Below are 15,595 nucleotides of genomic sequence, written 5' to 3' on the forward strand. Positions count from 1 at the left end.
CTACCGATTTCTTCAAATTGGCTAAGAGGGTGGAAAAATTACTCTGAAATTATATGTTGCTGCTATCTTCTGGGCTGGGAAAAAATTTTCCGCTAAGCTGTGTTTTGTGGCATCTTTTTTGATTTCACGGTACTCCTCGGATTTCATTGCCGTTCCGGGAATCATTTTTTTAAATAAATTAAATCTGCGCGTATTAGCTGGAGGGAAATTGGCAGGAAATTCATTGTTTGGAAACACGCTAAATATTTTCCATCGCTGATGTGTTTCGTTGAATATACACTTTTATCAAAAGAGCGCTGCAGTTTTTTATTCTTTTTAGCTTTGCTTTGATTGCAATCCAGATGTTTGATCCATGAAACAAGACCAATAATACGTAGTTTTTCAACAAAATAATTTTAACTTTATCTAATGTTGAGCATGGAAATGTTCTTCTTAGATGAGCTAAATTCTGACTTCTTTTGCTTATAGCGGAATCCAACTGTTAGTCTGATGGCTTGAATATGAATGGCTTGAAATATGAACTTCGTCATCTTTTGTTCATTTTAAAATCTATTGTTTTGTTGTCTGGTTAGACGAGCTTACATTTTGGTTCGCTTTTTCTCAAACTAATTATTGTATCCTTTTACCTGTTGTTTTCAGCTTGTTTTCCAGTTGAATACTCCTAGTTGACATAAATAATGGGGCATTTGCCCTTTTGGCGGTTGTTAACTGGTTTGCACTTTTACAAATTGTATTCAATTTTTCATAAAAATACATTCAAAATGTCCTCCACTAAAATTTTTGAACATAAAGAAACCTAAAGTGGCATGCAAACTGTTACCAATTCGCATTGCTACTATCAGGTATGTGTAATTTTTAAATCGATGCTGGTTTTGCTATCTGGATTGGAACATCAGCTACTAAGGATTTAAGATCTGCGAAGGACTGATCTAAAAACACGTTGCTGCCCGCAAATTTTCTCAGTGGAGGACCATCAAACTGCTTATAAACTATTCGCTCAAAAAAGTTACATAGAATTTAGAATAGCGATAGTTCTGTCATTGGTTATGTTTATTTTGTTTCAAGTTTTAAAGCGCGGACGCAGATGGAACTTTTTCCATAATTTTGGAAGCTCGTATATTTGGTTTTACAGTTGATAAAAAAGAACAGCAAAGTTTAATCAGACATGTGTACGTCATAGGCCTGCGAACTGCTGTTAAAGTTTTTTGTTTCATCTTCAACTAATTTTCAGGTAAATTGTATATCTTCCAAAAAACTCTGGTTGTGTTGAAGTCGGGATGCAAATATTTGTGTTAACTTTAATGAACACAGTTGAAAAACGTTTGCTGACTCTTTCGGCTATATCCGAACAGCTAACAATGTCCTACCCCTTTGTTTGCAATTTATCAGGAACTGCTGTTTATCTGCTCATCTGTCTCATTAAAGTATACGCGTCTTTAGAACACTAAGTTCGACTGGATTTAATAAGTTTTTGTTTGTCTTCATTTAATGAGAGCGACAATTGGTTTTTCAAAACATTTCGTTTTTCTTTGATTGATATATATATATATATATATATATATATATATATATATATATATAATATATATATATATATATATATATATATATATATATATATATATATACTACCAGCACATCTACCAGCCTATATGTTCTAGAACTTTCAAACTTTCAAACTTTTCTTTTAATCCTATGGCAAGTAAAATTTTCGTCAAATAAACAAAAAGTTCCCTCACTCTTTTTTAGCATTCACGATTCATACTTCGACGAAAAATTTTTCATCCTGACTTTTTTCCCTGAAATGCTCAATAAAAAAAATGAGCAACAAACTTTTAAGTAAAACTGTTTGTTAGAAAAAGCTTCACTGCCATCGTGATACTTCTTCATTATTAATTTATGATGAAGAAATATCACAATGGCATTAAAATTTTTTATAACAAACAATTTTGCTAATTTTTACTATTTTATTTACTATTTAAACTATTTATTGTTCAAACAAGGAAAAGTTTATTGTTTATCGGAATATGCTTTATCGGAATCATTGAGATGTTTCCCCCCTTTATCATAGATTAATGTTACCAACGTAAAAATGGCACATGTTTCAATATGGGACACTTTTCCCCAAAAAGCTTTTTATTGCATCTTGATTGCCTTAGTTCCAATATCGCTCTTATATTGTCGAATGAAAACTGAATCTTTTCCTGGAAATATTGAAATTTTTCCTGGAAATACTGAAACTTTTCCGGAAATATAAAAAAAGAACTCTACAAGAAGAGTGAACGATAAGGATCTCATAAATTATGATTGTTTCTAAAAACAATTTGCGATATTCTTAAATCCTAACTTTTTAATATTTGTGTCAGATTCATTGTAAACAAGTAAACAAAAGAGAAGACTGTATTTCCCACCCCTTTGAACAGATCGCGTGTCATATCTCTATATTGTATGTTAACAATAACACTTTAGGCAAATAATTCAGTTGGGTATTCGGAAAAGTCACAATTCATGTCACTTCGAGGCCGAAATCTAGAGAATGTTGGAAGTTAAATTACAATTGCGTTGCCATTAAAAATTAATCTGCGCTTTGCTCCAAACATTTTTTCAAAGTTTTCAGACATTGCCATAAAAGCTAAAAATGTTGTAAATGTTACAGGAAATCTATAGCTAGACATGGCCAAAATTTTTAGCAGAATGCCTGCTAAAAATCAGGGAGAAATTACGACGGAATCTTTGATCGGCAAGCCTGTCGAAATGCCAGCATTGGGTAATCACGTTGAGCTGGGTGATCTGTTCGATGCAAGTGCTGGCATGTTCTTCGGAGGTTTGAGTCCCTGGAACACGGACGAGATTCAAAAAACCGAGATTGAGAATCCAGACATTCAGCTGAAGTTTGTCAACAGCGCAAGTGAGCTCCGGAAAAGCTCAAATAATGAGATTGATGGTGGTGTTGAGGGCTCATTTTCTGTTAAGGCAAAAGGCGGTTTCAAGTTAGCGCTTGAAAAAATGGAGTCTTCGGAATCAGATATGGCGTGCGTGGCACTGATGTACACGAAACAAAACAGAATGCGACGGGCAATTCTCTGACAAATAAGTCAAGAATTTATAGGAATCAACTCAGCAAGCACTTTTCTTTCTGATCTACAAATCTGATTTTTTATATATAGACTTAGATAAAGACTTGCTCAGCACTGATTCACTGCAAAGTGTGATGCAGAATATATGGACATTAAGAGGCGAAATTCTGAACAAAGTTCTGATCAGTGAGCAAAGCCTGAAAAGATTGCCTGATCACAGTGTGAAGTCTAAAAAACTTCGGCCTGTTAGACAGTCTGCGAATTGCCCTACTTAAAGATACCGATGGAGGTGATTCGTAAACCAACTCATATGGAGTTCTTGTCAAGGTTTTCGAACATTACGCATTTTGTTGCCGAGGTGACCGAGGGAGCGGCAGCAAGCATTTTGTTTATGAAATCTTGTGAAAGTGCTCAAGCTGCTTCGAAGATTAGTGGCGAGTTGAAAGGGGATTTGCAGCTGGGTATCGTTGCAGCTTCGGGACATATTAAAGTGGGTATGTAGTTGGGCCTCTGTAACACAGAAAAAAGATAATCCTGAAAACCTTAAGCTTGGATTTACGTCACTCTAGGGAAGTCGCTGCGAAAATCTGGGATTAATTGAGAACTGCATAACCGTCCGAGATGTTTGACAAAAGAGAATTTTGGAGTGACGATAGAAGAAACACGGAATTTATTTGGAATATTTTAACACACCTTATTTGGAATATGTAGTTTGCGGGTTTCAAAATCTGTTTCTGTATATAGAAATTTCTGGCAGTCATGATTCTGGCACTGTGCACATACTGAAGTTTTGAAACTTCTATGTCCAACTCCAAATTTTCCTATATACATTGCCGGTCTTTAAAATTTACATAGTGCGGGTTTCAAGCACAATTAAGTGACTGCTGAAGTCAATTCAAAATTCGGACTATTTTTTCGAACCCCTAATTGTTCTCAGTTTATCAGCATTTTCTCTCAGTCACTTAATCAGATTCACCTAACATATACTTCGCCCCAATTAGGGTATTTTCGTTTACTGCCCTATATCTTTGCCGTTTGCTACCCATGTTCTGTTGGTCATATTAATCGCAACCCAAAGGGAACTGCCATATTTTTACAAAAAAATAGTATGCAATGGAGCATTCTCTATAACTTCAGTGCATATTGTACTAGAAGGCGAAAACGAATAATGTCTGTTTTTTTTTCAAAGAAATTGCTCAGGTAATTAACAGTTAATGGCGAGGATGATTCTTTTCTTAAACCAGAATTTGGATATTTTTTTTGTTTCCCCTGCTTAGTGAATGCATGTTACATGCAACCCCAGAGTGCCCCTACAACTGAAGTGTGCATAACGTACAGAGGTTGGGGTTAAAAATGAAAAGTTCCGAATTTCTAGCTCAACAATATTTAATTGAAAAGTTATGCACAAATATATGTTGATTCCTTTAAAAACTTTGAATTTTAAATAAAGAAAACCTTCGTACTCCATTCGAGGTTTCAGTATCTCAAGATCTAAAACAACACAAATTCAGAGTATAACAAGAAACGAGGTTTTAAAACAAAATGAAGTTCTAAGAATATCTATTGAGATTCTAATGCATGATAATTGAAAACTACTGCTTAATGTCAAAAACAACAATCAACGGGTCAATTTATTGAAAGTTGATGCCCTAGACCTACCTAACCCTTCAGTCTAATAACAATTCCACTGCCGCCTCCCCTTTTTCAACACGAGCCCAAAATATCTAGACCCCTATACCAAAAATTGTGTCTGCCTTTTAAAAAACTATCAATGATTTTAATGGGTAATTGATTGTTTTGGTTATTTTCTCTTGATATATATAATTTTGCTCCGGTCTGCTTAAAAAGTAAAATATTGGTTTTCTGTTGGCAATGTGTTCCTGATTTGAACTGTGATTTCTTGCCTTTAGAAAACTAACTTTTGTATCAGAAGGTTGTGTTCTTTTTTTCAGTAATGGATTTAACAGTTGCTTATTTCCAAACGTAAAAAATTGGTGCTGAAAAACTGCTAATGAAATAAAAAACCAGAAATGCATTTTTAACAAAATGTGATCCCATAGCAGAACATCTTCCCTAGCAAAACTGCACTCATCACCCCCGCACCCAACTAAAATATTTACAACAACTGAGAACTGCATAACGGCCCAAGATGTTAGACAGGAGACACTTTTGTAGTGACGATAGGAGAAACGCGTAATTTATTTGGAAAATAAAGTTTGCAGGCTTCAAAACCTGGCTCTATATATAGCAATTTCTGGCAGTCTTGATTCTGGTACTCTTGACATACTGAAGTTTTAAAACTTCCGAGTTACACTCCAAGTTTTCTTTTTATAAATTGCGGGTCTTTAAAATTTACATAGTGCATGTTTCAAGCACAATTAAATGACTCTGCTGAAGTCAAGTCGAAATTCTGATTGATTTTTTGAGCCCCTAATAGTTATCAGTTAACCATAAACTTCTCTCAGTCAATTAATCAGATTCATTTAACATGTATTTCGCCTCAATTAGGGTGTTTTCGTTTACTGCCCTGTATCTTTTTCGTTTGCCACCCATTTTCACGTGGTCATATTAATTACAACTTCAAATGGAACTGCCATTTTTTTAAATAAAAAAATAGAATGCAAGTGAGCGTTCTCTATTACTTAAGAGCATAGCGCACTAAAATTTAAAAATGGATTGCGCAGGTAATTGATAGTTAATGATGAGGATGCTTTTTAAACCAAATTTTAGATAATCTTTTTTGTGTTCCCCGAGCTTGGTGGTTGCATGTTACTTGCAACAACCGAAAGCTCTACAACTTCTGTGTGCATATGTTCGTAACGTAGAGAAATTGGGGTACCAAAGTGAAAAGTCCCGAATTTCTAACTCAACAAAATGTAATTGAAAAATTATGCACAAATACATGTTAAGAATTTTAATAACTTTGAATTTTAAGTATCAAAAGACCTTCGTACTCAATTCAAAATTTCAGTATCTCAAGATATATTACAATACAAATTCAGATTATAACAAAAATTGAGGCTCTAAAACAAAAAGAAATTGCTAGATTACCTATTGAGATTCTTACACATGATAATTGAAAACTACTGCTTACTGTCCAAACCAACAATCAACAGGTCATTCAAAGGAAAATTGATCCCCTAGCACACTTCTGTTTTCTTCTCTGCCTAACTCTTCCTTCATTACGAGACCCAAATATCTACATCCTATCCCAAAAACTATGTCTGCCTTTTAAAAATACTCTCCATAGTTTTAATGGGAAATTAATTGTTTTGTTATGTTCTCTTGATATTTATGATTTAGATCAGGTTTGCTTGAAAAAAAAATATTGGTTTTCTGTTGGTAATGTGTTTTCAGCTGAAGCAAACTTGTTCCTGATCTGAACTGTCACTTCTTACCTTTGGAACACTAAATTATGCTTTAGAAGATTGTCGTCTGTTTTTAAGCAATGGATTTATTTCACGTATGCTTTATTTCACACGTAAACAATTGGAGCTGAGAAACTGCTGCTAATATCAAAAATAGAAAAACTTTTTTAACAAGTTTTGATACCATAACAGTATATCTTCCCCACCAAAACTGCACTCACCCCCTCCCACCTACCTAATTCCTTACATAGCTACCCAGGTCGAAGTGGCCAGACCGAAGTGACCCCTGATCAGACGAGTTTCGAGCGCACACATGTTCCCGGTGCGCTCGAATTACATGGTCTGGAAAAGGCTTCGAGCGCACTTTTGTCTGGACAATGGTCTGGAACTTGCCTGATCAGAGGCCACTTTGTTCTGGGACGGTCGGATCAGAGGCAGTTTCAAGCGCACACTAGTCTGATCAGAGGCCGATTCGAGCGCACACTAGGCTGACCAGAGACCAATTTGAGCGAATTTTTTTTTCAATTTTTTTTCGTTTTCATGCTGACTTTTGTTGTCTCTGGTAAGAGGCAACAATAAAACAGCATTCTGATCAGAACTAAAAATCTGATGGGTTTGATCAAAACCAAGGGGTCCAGCTGATAAAAACTGCCGGTCCCCTCAAGAAAATATTTTGAGTCAAAGTAGATCAAGACGTTTTTATGCAAAGCTGTCTAAGTTCATTTATTCAGTTAAAAGCATAAATAAATGGCATACTCAGTAATTTTTTTGATCATTTTTTTATCTTCATTTATTTTTATTAGCAATACTTTCAGGATTGGCTTTTTATTAGTTGAATATAAGATTGATAAAATGATAGATGAAATGAATATATTATAACGATATTGAGAGATTTGTTCATGTTCGAAATCATTCTCTGATCAGACTATTTCGAACGCACTTTAGTCTAAACAGACGCAACTTCGAGCGCACTTTTGTCTGATCAGAGGTGATTTCGACCGCACTTTAGTCTGGGACTATATTTCGAGCGCACTCTAGTCTGGACAATGGTCTGGAACTCGTCTGGACAATGGTCTGGAACTTGTCTGATCAGGGGTCACTTCGGTCTGGAACTCGTCTGATTAGAGGCGGCTTTGAGCGCACTTCGAGCGCACAATGATCTTCGAGCGCATACTCGTCTGATCAGGGGTCACTTCGGTCTGGGACGGTCTGATCAGAGGTCCCACTTGTCTGGGACGGTCTGATCAGAGGCGATTTCGAGCGCGACCTCAACCTGGGTAGCCACAATTATTTACACCTCCCTCAATCCTGTTAATCTCCGCCTACGTTTACCTCTACATACCAAATCAGTGAATCCTTATACCGGTCCTTCAGCCCCCATATGCAATCAACTCGGCTACTCACCTACTCACAACCTTCAACTAAAAATTATGCCTAAATTTTCTTGGAGAAAAATTTTTGCAGTTTGCACGGCTCTAATTTTTGAGAGTTTTAACTGTAAATAAAGCATTGGATTTACTTCCGAATTACTCCAGACTTCTGTCTACATTTTTTTCAGATAAAATTCTACCATTTTACTTGTCGATTCAAATAAATTCAACACAAAGTTTATATTAGAGGTGTTTCACAAGTGCAAAAAGGCACTTCGAACGTCTTCTACCATTCTATCATTCTTCTACTCAAATTGAAAAAAAAAGTTCATTAATTGAAACTTTTATGGTCGTACAGCATGCAAAACTCATATTCTACACAAAGCTTTGGGCTGAAGGGTTGTGTACTTTCTAATTCAGATCGCTTTTGAAACTGCATAAAAATAAAACATTTTTTCAACGGAAAAACGATTGTTGACTAAATAAAAAGAACCTTCATTTCCAAATCACTGAAAGTCTCGTTCATTATTCAGTCTAACCAACAGAACAATAAACTTAGAATAAATGTTCAGTATCTACGTGTCTGGTATTTAATACAAAGGTTCCAATTTAAATTTTTAAGAAAATTCATTTTTGCAAATATGATACAGCATGGTTTTTAATGTAAGAATTTAATCTAATTTTTGGTTTTTAATGTAATGTATTGTTATCAATGAAGAACTTAAAAACTATCAATATGAAAAATTGTTAATTTAAGGAAGTTTCAATAACTAACTATTTTTGGCAATTACGTTTTACGTCAATGTAATTCATTACAAATTTCTACCTTTAGAAAAATTCTGCCCAAACGCATTTTTTTGATATCTGAACTCACCTTTTGAACAGTAAATTGGGAAAGTAGAACGAAGAGAATCATCTATGATTTAATTTTACAGCCTTTTTTTGTAAGTGGTTTTAATTTAATACTAGTGGACACCGTTAGAGTTCCGTGATGCTAATTTTTCCAACAAATTTATCTGAATATGAGCGTAAATCAAGTTGTTTTTCGTAAGCGTGCTTTTTTTCTAAACAATATCGTAAATTTATTCGACTACTTTATTAACTGGATCGAATTCTAATTTTCTATTTTAAGTTATTTTTCTTTAAACAGCACTCCCATATTGTTTGTTAGGAAAACTTTGTAAAAACGGACTGTTCAAAATATAGCAAAAAATAGATGTATTTGTTCAACTTGGCTTAACAAAGCTTATTTGATCTTGAGAAATCACGAGAATGGAACCAGAGGTTCTCAATTGATCTCAAACAAAGTTGCGAGGTATTTGCTTGACCGTGTTTTATTCAAAAATGTTTTTTTTTCATTGCTAGGATTTGATTTTTAGAGTCAAATTTTTGAGTTAATTTTTGAGACTTCTTGATATAGCGAAATCTATCTCGCTCTCTTTTAAAGTTTAGGATGCTCTCTTAGTTTGACAATTAGTCAAATGTTAATAAAATTTCACATCTCGATAACTCCTTGGAAAAAATGAAATTCAAAAAAATTTTTGTTTTTTTATTCTAGTTCCATATTCTACGCTGAACGAGCTTTCTAATGATACCACTCGCAACCCTCTACGATGAGAATATGGATCAGCCAAAATTGACAGATCGAAAAACCCATTTGACTATATTTTCATGAGGAAAATATTTTTATTTAAATTTCTTAAATTTAAATATACTTTCGCTCATTCCACCTGTGACAAAACACAGAACTAAAAAATGATTTTTCATCACAAAGACGAAAAGAACAATGGAAAAATAAAAAACCCAACTGCAGTATCAAACGTATTTGAGCAAAACACTGCAATGTCAATAACTGAGCATCTTAAGTTTTTAGAAGAAGTAACAGCAACAAATTATTTACAATTGATATGTGATCATTCAGTGCTCTTTGACTTAAGTTGATGTTATGATTTTTGGCCCCCAAAAAAGTCTAAAATGTGTGTTGCAGAAAGGAAAAGCGACGACTTCTCGAAATACCAGGGGACCGTGGTCCACGCCAGTGGTTTGATAGAGGACTCAGTCACCACTATTGAAGCAGCCAAGGAGGTAATAGAAAAGTTGCCGGAGAAGCTGAAAAAATTCAACACTACAATTACAGTGAAGCTGCTGCCAATTTCCTTCTTGCAAGCATAAATCTGCCAACATCGAAATCATAATTAACTTTTTTATATTCGTTATGGGGATTAATTGGGAATATGTGATAGCAAATTTTCAAGGTCGTATCAAATGTTTTGCGATCTATAACACAATCTCCTGCAAAATCTCTTGTACAAAAGTTTTTGGGATTTTGTAGCCGGATTAACTAAGCCAAAAACATGTTTACTTTTTAAACCAAATTTTAAAATGAATGTGGCATTGCTGTGGAGAGTTTGGTGATATTTTAGAATAATATCTGGTAGCTTGACATACCTACAGTAAAATTTGATTAATAAAAAGTTGTTAAATGATTTTTTTTTATTTTAGCAAATTACAAATAGGAACTTAAGCCAGAAATAAGAATATTGCACAAAATTTGTATAATTTATAAACTTTCGTATTATTAATAAAGATGGTGCACTAAAATATGCAGATGTTTAGATTCGAGTGATCCTCATTGATTTTTGCAAACTGAGACATTATAAAAACAATACAAAAAGACTTATAGAGCAGTTTCTGTCTTAAATTTGAATGCTGTTAGTGCTTACACCATCAGATTGATGAAGCTGTTGAAAAAAATAACAAAAATCCACGCTGCTTTTTGAATTCACCTTCTTCATCCAAAACACGGAAGTTTAAAAATCATACAAATTTTGTGAATCATTCCTATTTCTGACTTAACTTCCTATTTGTGATTTGCTAAGATGAAGGAAATCATGTCACAAATCCTATTAATAAATTTAGTAAAAATTTCAGGTGGTTGTAAGTATATGCAAGCTCTCACACTTTACACTGGGAAAATCGAAAAAGTAAGAATCCTATGCAAAGTTTAGCCAAAAATAACAGGAAAAATGTGGATTTATTAGGATCTTCAACAACAACATAGGAAAAAAGAGCGTTTTTTGAGGAAAGACTTGAGACATTAGTGGGTTTCCTAGTAAGAGAAAAGACATGAAGAGCGACATAAAAGTCCGTTAAGGGGCTGTTGAATTCACAGTATCCTCTCCGCCAACACAGTCTATCTCTTTCGTCAGAAATCATTGAGGTCCCCTTATGTGATTTTAGATTTCCCATTTAAATTTCTGAACTTTCATGCAAAAATTAAACAACATACTTTTTAATGTAAAAAAAAATATTCTAACAAAAAGGTTATAACACAATTTTTGAAAAAGTTTTTTCAGCAGACAAATATTTTAATATTGTAAGCAACTTTTGGTCGGGTGGGATTTTAACTTTTGATCAATTTAATTTTCCTTTAAACCGTAACTTCGGATGTTTATTTTTAATTATGAAGAAATCGCTCTCTCGGCAAACTTTTGAGTACATTTGATTCACCTTAACCCAAAAAAAACCTTTTTTTCTTTTTACGGAATTCTGCCAAGAACTATGAGAATGATGCCAGAAGTTTTTTAATTGATCTCAAACAAAATTGCAAAATATTCGCTTGACCATGTGAAGAAAAATGTTTGCGGCTTGAGCTATTCAATTTCTCGAGTCAAACTTTTGCGCTTGACTCCTTGACTTAGCGCCACTAGTTTGTTTTCTTTCAGAATTTAAGACGCTTAAATCGACTCAGTTTACTACTAATTGTGAATTTAAAGGGTTACATGACAATATACCCAATGCCATTAAAACCACTTCCATTATACCCAATGCCAATATACCCAATGCCATTATACCCAATACACTTTGCTATTTTCTTTCAATAATCCGACTACAAATTAGCCTTTTGCTACAGGTATGTCTTAGCGTACTCAAGCGGATAATTTAATCCCACGCCCGGTTGTGATAGATTCATATCATGTCCCACTGCCGCTGAGGCATGACCACGGCCATTGAGTATGCTAATTCATATTTCTCATAATGACTGCTAATTTGTAGTCGGATTATTGAACAAAAGTATCATAATGAATTGGGTATAATGGTATTGAGCATAATGGCATTGGGTATATTGTCCTGACACCAATTTAGAGTACTTCAATATTGGTTTCCTTCTTCGGTCTAAATTTTAAAAAGCGGTCTAAAGGTCTAAATAAGCTGTATTGACTTTTTAACAGATTATTACCCACCTCAGATAAAGCAGGCTACAATTAGGGTACGTCTTTAGTTATGCTTAATTACTTTCTGAAGATAATTTCCGCTGCTTCAATTTAATTCTCTCGCCATTTGTAAATGATTGATAAAGACTAATACGTTTTGTTTCTGTTTTGATCTAATCGCTGTGTACTAATGATATCTGAAACTGTATAATTTTTGAAAAACAAAAATTAATTAAGGAACTGATGAATTGAAACATATATGAAATTAACAATTATTCTCATTTCATGAACAGTTGGCTATTCAGGCCAAATTTTAAGTAGATTTTTTCAAATGATGACCTCAGTTTGAACAAAATTTCAGATTTCTCTGGTCATTGACCCGGTTTACCTCAAATGGCTTTGCTTTTATCTAGTCAGAGGAGTAAAATTGAGCCAATTGTTCGACATGCTCTGGGAAACAGAAGTGTACAGTTAGGGGACCTATACGACGCGACAACCGGTCAAATTGTCGGCACAGATTACGATTGCGCTCAACTATGTCAACAAAATGAAAGACACGTTGCTGTTCCAGATATAACTCTGTCATTCTCAAGTTCTTTCGCTGAGTTGAGAGAAACAAACGAACTTGAGCTAGAAGGAGCGGTCAATATTGATTTTGGAATTGTGACAGCTAGTGGCAGTGCTCAGTATCTGTCCACGAGTGAAATTCAAAGAAAGGAAGCAAGGATCGACTTCACAGTAATCAGACGAAACAGAATTCGATCAATTCCTATGGAAGTTCTAACCGCTTTGAAGCCGAGAATGGTGAGATCAAATGTTACACATTTTGTATGCGAAATTACGGAGGGTTCGGCTGTAAACATCTCATTTCGTCAATCTTGCTCAAGAAAGGAGACAACTACCGAAGCTAAAGCTCAACTTCAGGCAAAATTTTTTTATCTTTTTAAAGTTGAAAAGAAATTGCAATGGAGAGAAAAGAGAGTTGAACAGAATTCTGAAATTCGAACAATTACAAGCGGACCTTTTGGCTTACGTCTGAATATATCCTCTATTGAAGATCTGCAACGATGCTGTCAAACATTGCCAAGAGATCTATTGTATTACAACGAACCCTTAACGGTCAAGTTTTTGCCTATTCAAATTCTGTGCCCAGATTTGATAGCATACTATCGCCCAGTTAAACATAATTTGCTACGACGCCTAGAGAAAGAGCTGTTCAGGGCTATCGAGAACGGGGCAGATGTTGACCAGTACAAGAATGATGTGAAGGAGACGATAACAAAACTTAGAGATGACAGAAATGATCTGAACAAGTTGTCAGCTGATGTGAACACAGCAATAGATAAACAGTCTCGTGTTACCACTCGGGCTATAGAAAAAGAACAACTCGAAAAAGAGAGAGCAAAGCAGAAAAGACTGGAGGAAGAAGCAGCAAAACAAAAAGATGGAGTGGAGTTTGCAAACTTTTGCAAAAATGTTACAAATAGGTCAACATGGGAATCCGACGCACCGCTACAGTTGACTTGGAATGTTCCGCAAAGTCGCATAGCGGAATTCTGCCAAATGGAAATTTGGTTGCAGTTGAGGCAAAGCAGTGACCAAGAAAATGCAATAGATACTGAGTGGGAAAAAATCAAAGTACCTTTTAGCAAAGGATCTCATGATCTCGTCTCGTATAAAGGAACGTCCTTGGCGAGTCCAATAGTAATGCATGCCTGGGCAATATGCTATTGTGAATACAGGAACCCGAACAGTGGATTTTATGGTAAACAAATAATAGCGAGAGATGAAAATTTCCAACAAAAGCAGAAGGAAAAAGAGCGAGACAAACAAGAATTTGAAAGAGTTTGCGACGCTATAACAGTTCGAGGAACATGGGGAAGTAACATTCCTTTGGATCTGACTTGGAATGTCCCAATCAGTCCTATTGTCAATTCATGTCAAATGGAAATCTGGTGGCAGCTGAGGGTAAGGAGCAATCAGGAAAATGCAATAGAAACTGAATGGGAAAAAATGAAAGTACCATTACGATCAGGAAATGTCAAACTCAACACATATAAGGGCACTTCGCTAGCAGCGAGTAGCGTAACAGATTTCTTTGGAATATTAACGGGGCAGAAAAGATCGATTTGGTGGAGATGTTTTTGCGAGTATGAAAACAAATCCACTGAGTTCTACGGCCGTAAAGAACTTCATGGTTACAGTGACTGACATCTGTTCGTCGGTTTTCTCACATAGCTTCGATGACACAGAACTTCGGTTTTCTCACATAGCTTCATTACAATGTCTCACGTTCCTCATCTCCCTCATTAACAAAAAATAACATAAACCAGTCTAAATCAGAATAAAGAAGGGAACGAAGTCAGAAACATTGAAAACACTTCATCAACCAATTTAACAAACTCCAATTCCTAGCTAAATTCTCCAACTTTTCATTCTGTTTGTTGGAGTTGCTTATAGTTTTTTTAGGGATTGTTTGCCAATAACGATGAAAAATAGTTAAATATGATTGACTCTTTTAACTCACCAAAATTACGTGAAATTAAATTGATATATTGCAATAACAGTTGGACAATTTATTTACAGTTTTCTACGAATTATATTTTCCTCAGATTTTAATTAGGATAAAACACAGTATAGCTATCAATTCATTCGGTTGAATTTTTAAAATTTAATTAACTTCTTTTTAAATTCTCCTAGAAACTATGCCGTTCATTATTTTTATAGATTTAAAACCAAACCTAAAGTCGACTTTGTGAAATAAATTAAGAGGAACTGAGACCATTTGCTGTTTTTAGAAATATATCAAAATTGCTCGAAGGAAAAAACAGCTAGAAGGCTTTAAGTTTCAAAAGGATTTCTTATACTTCAAAAAAAAACAAAGTGAAAAAAATAGCCGGTCTATATGCTATAAACATTCACCTTTAGTTGAAAACCACATAAATTATTATTCGGCAGACTAAAAATTTGATCTCTTCCACGCTTGTTAACGGCAAACAATTATGTTTGGTTTAATTTAATTTGTTTTCTGGTTTTTGAAATAAAGGCTATTTTGTTGAAAATAAATTAATAACCGAAAGAAATAATCTCGGTTTTCCCTCCTGTTTTAAGGACTTTAGTGGGTGAGGAACTATATGCTCAACTGGCTTTTTTAAGTCAGTTTTCGCCAATCAATATATTTATCACACAGAGTTGTAAGTGGGATCATTAGAAAGCTTGTAAAGTGTCAAATTTGAAACAAAAACTATTTTTTGTTGAAGTGTGCTTTTTTGTGTAACGGAGGCTTAAAGTGTTGTGAACGTCAGCCTACCTCCAGTTGTTCTGATCTTATATTGCTTAAATTGTGATCAACTTTTTTTGCTAAAAATATGATAAAATTGATCGATAAAAAGCGTCTCTCGCTAATTCAAAATCATATTTGTAAAAAGTGTATATATTTTTTATTCATTAAAATTTTCGTTTGATGAAAAAACTATTGAAATATTAATGCAGAAAAATGCCCTTTTAACAGCCCCGCTGCATTATCAAGGCCAGTTTTAGATTCATTGTTGATTTTGCAATGGAAA

The 15,595-nt window shown here is 34.5% G+C and overlaps 2 protein-coding genes across 6 annotated transcripts in view; one reads left to right on the forward strand and one right to left on the reverse strand.

The window, feature by feature from the left end:
- LOC142344474 (calmegin-like) overlaps nucleotides 1-1,471 on the reverse strand; it is a 149,643-nt gene extending 148,172 nt beyond the window's left edge. Inside the window, exon 1 of the mRNA XM_075396133.1 lies at nucleotides 1,459-1,471. The gene's annotated coding sequence lies outside the window, so the exon portion shown is untranslated. The remainder of the gene's footprint in view (nucleotides 1-1,458) is intronic.
- A 1,190-nt stretch (nucleotides 1,472-2,661) lies between these two features.
- On the forward strand, nucleotides 2,662-12,551 carry LOC142343943 (verrucotoxin subunit beta-like). Of its 5 annotated transcripts, XM_075395348.1 has the most exons (5): nucleotides 2,662-3,075; nucleotides 3,355-3,571; nucleotides 9,803-9,900; nucleotides 12,048-12,085; nucleotides 12,443-12,551. In XM_075395348.1, the coding sequence occupies exons 1-4, from the start codon at nucleotides 2,674-2,676 to the stop codon at nucleotides 12,066-12,068; spliced, it is 738 nt and encodes a 245-aa protein (XP_075251463.1). In that variant the 5' UTR covers nucleotides 2,662-2,673; the 3' UTR covers nucleotides 12,069-12,085; nucleotides 12,443-12,551. The 5 variants fall into 5 exon arrangements, with proteins under 5 accessions (XP_075251463.1, XP_075251461.1, XP_075251465.1 ...); XM_075395346.1 differs by lacking the exon at nucleotides 12,443-12,551 and having other exon boundaries at nucleotides 12,048-12,301; XM_075395350.1 differs by lacking the exon at nucleotides 12,443-12,551 and having other exon boundaries at nucleotides 3,355-3,567; nucleotides 12,048-12,301.
- Nucleotides 12,552-15,595: the final 3,044 nt, after the last annotated feature.

This window comes from Convolutriloba macropyga, chromosome 8 (genome assembly GCF_964194025.1).
Source record: "Convolutriloba macropyga chromosome 8, txConMacr16.3, whole genome shotgun sequence".
NCBI classification, from domain to species: domain Eukaryota; kingdom Metazoa; phylum Xenacoelomorpha; order Acoela; family Convolutidae; genus Convolutriloba; species Convolutriloba macropyga.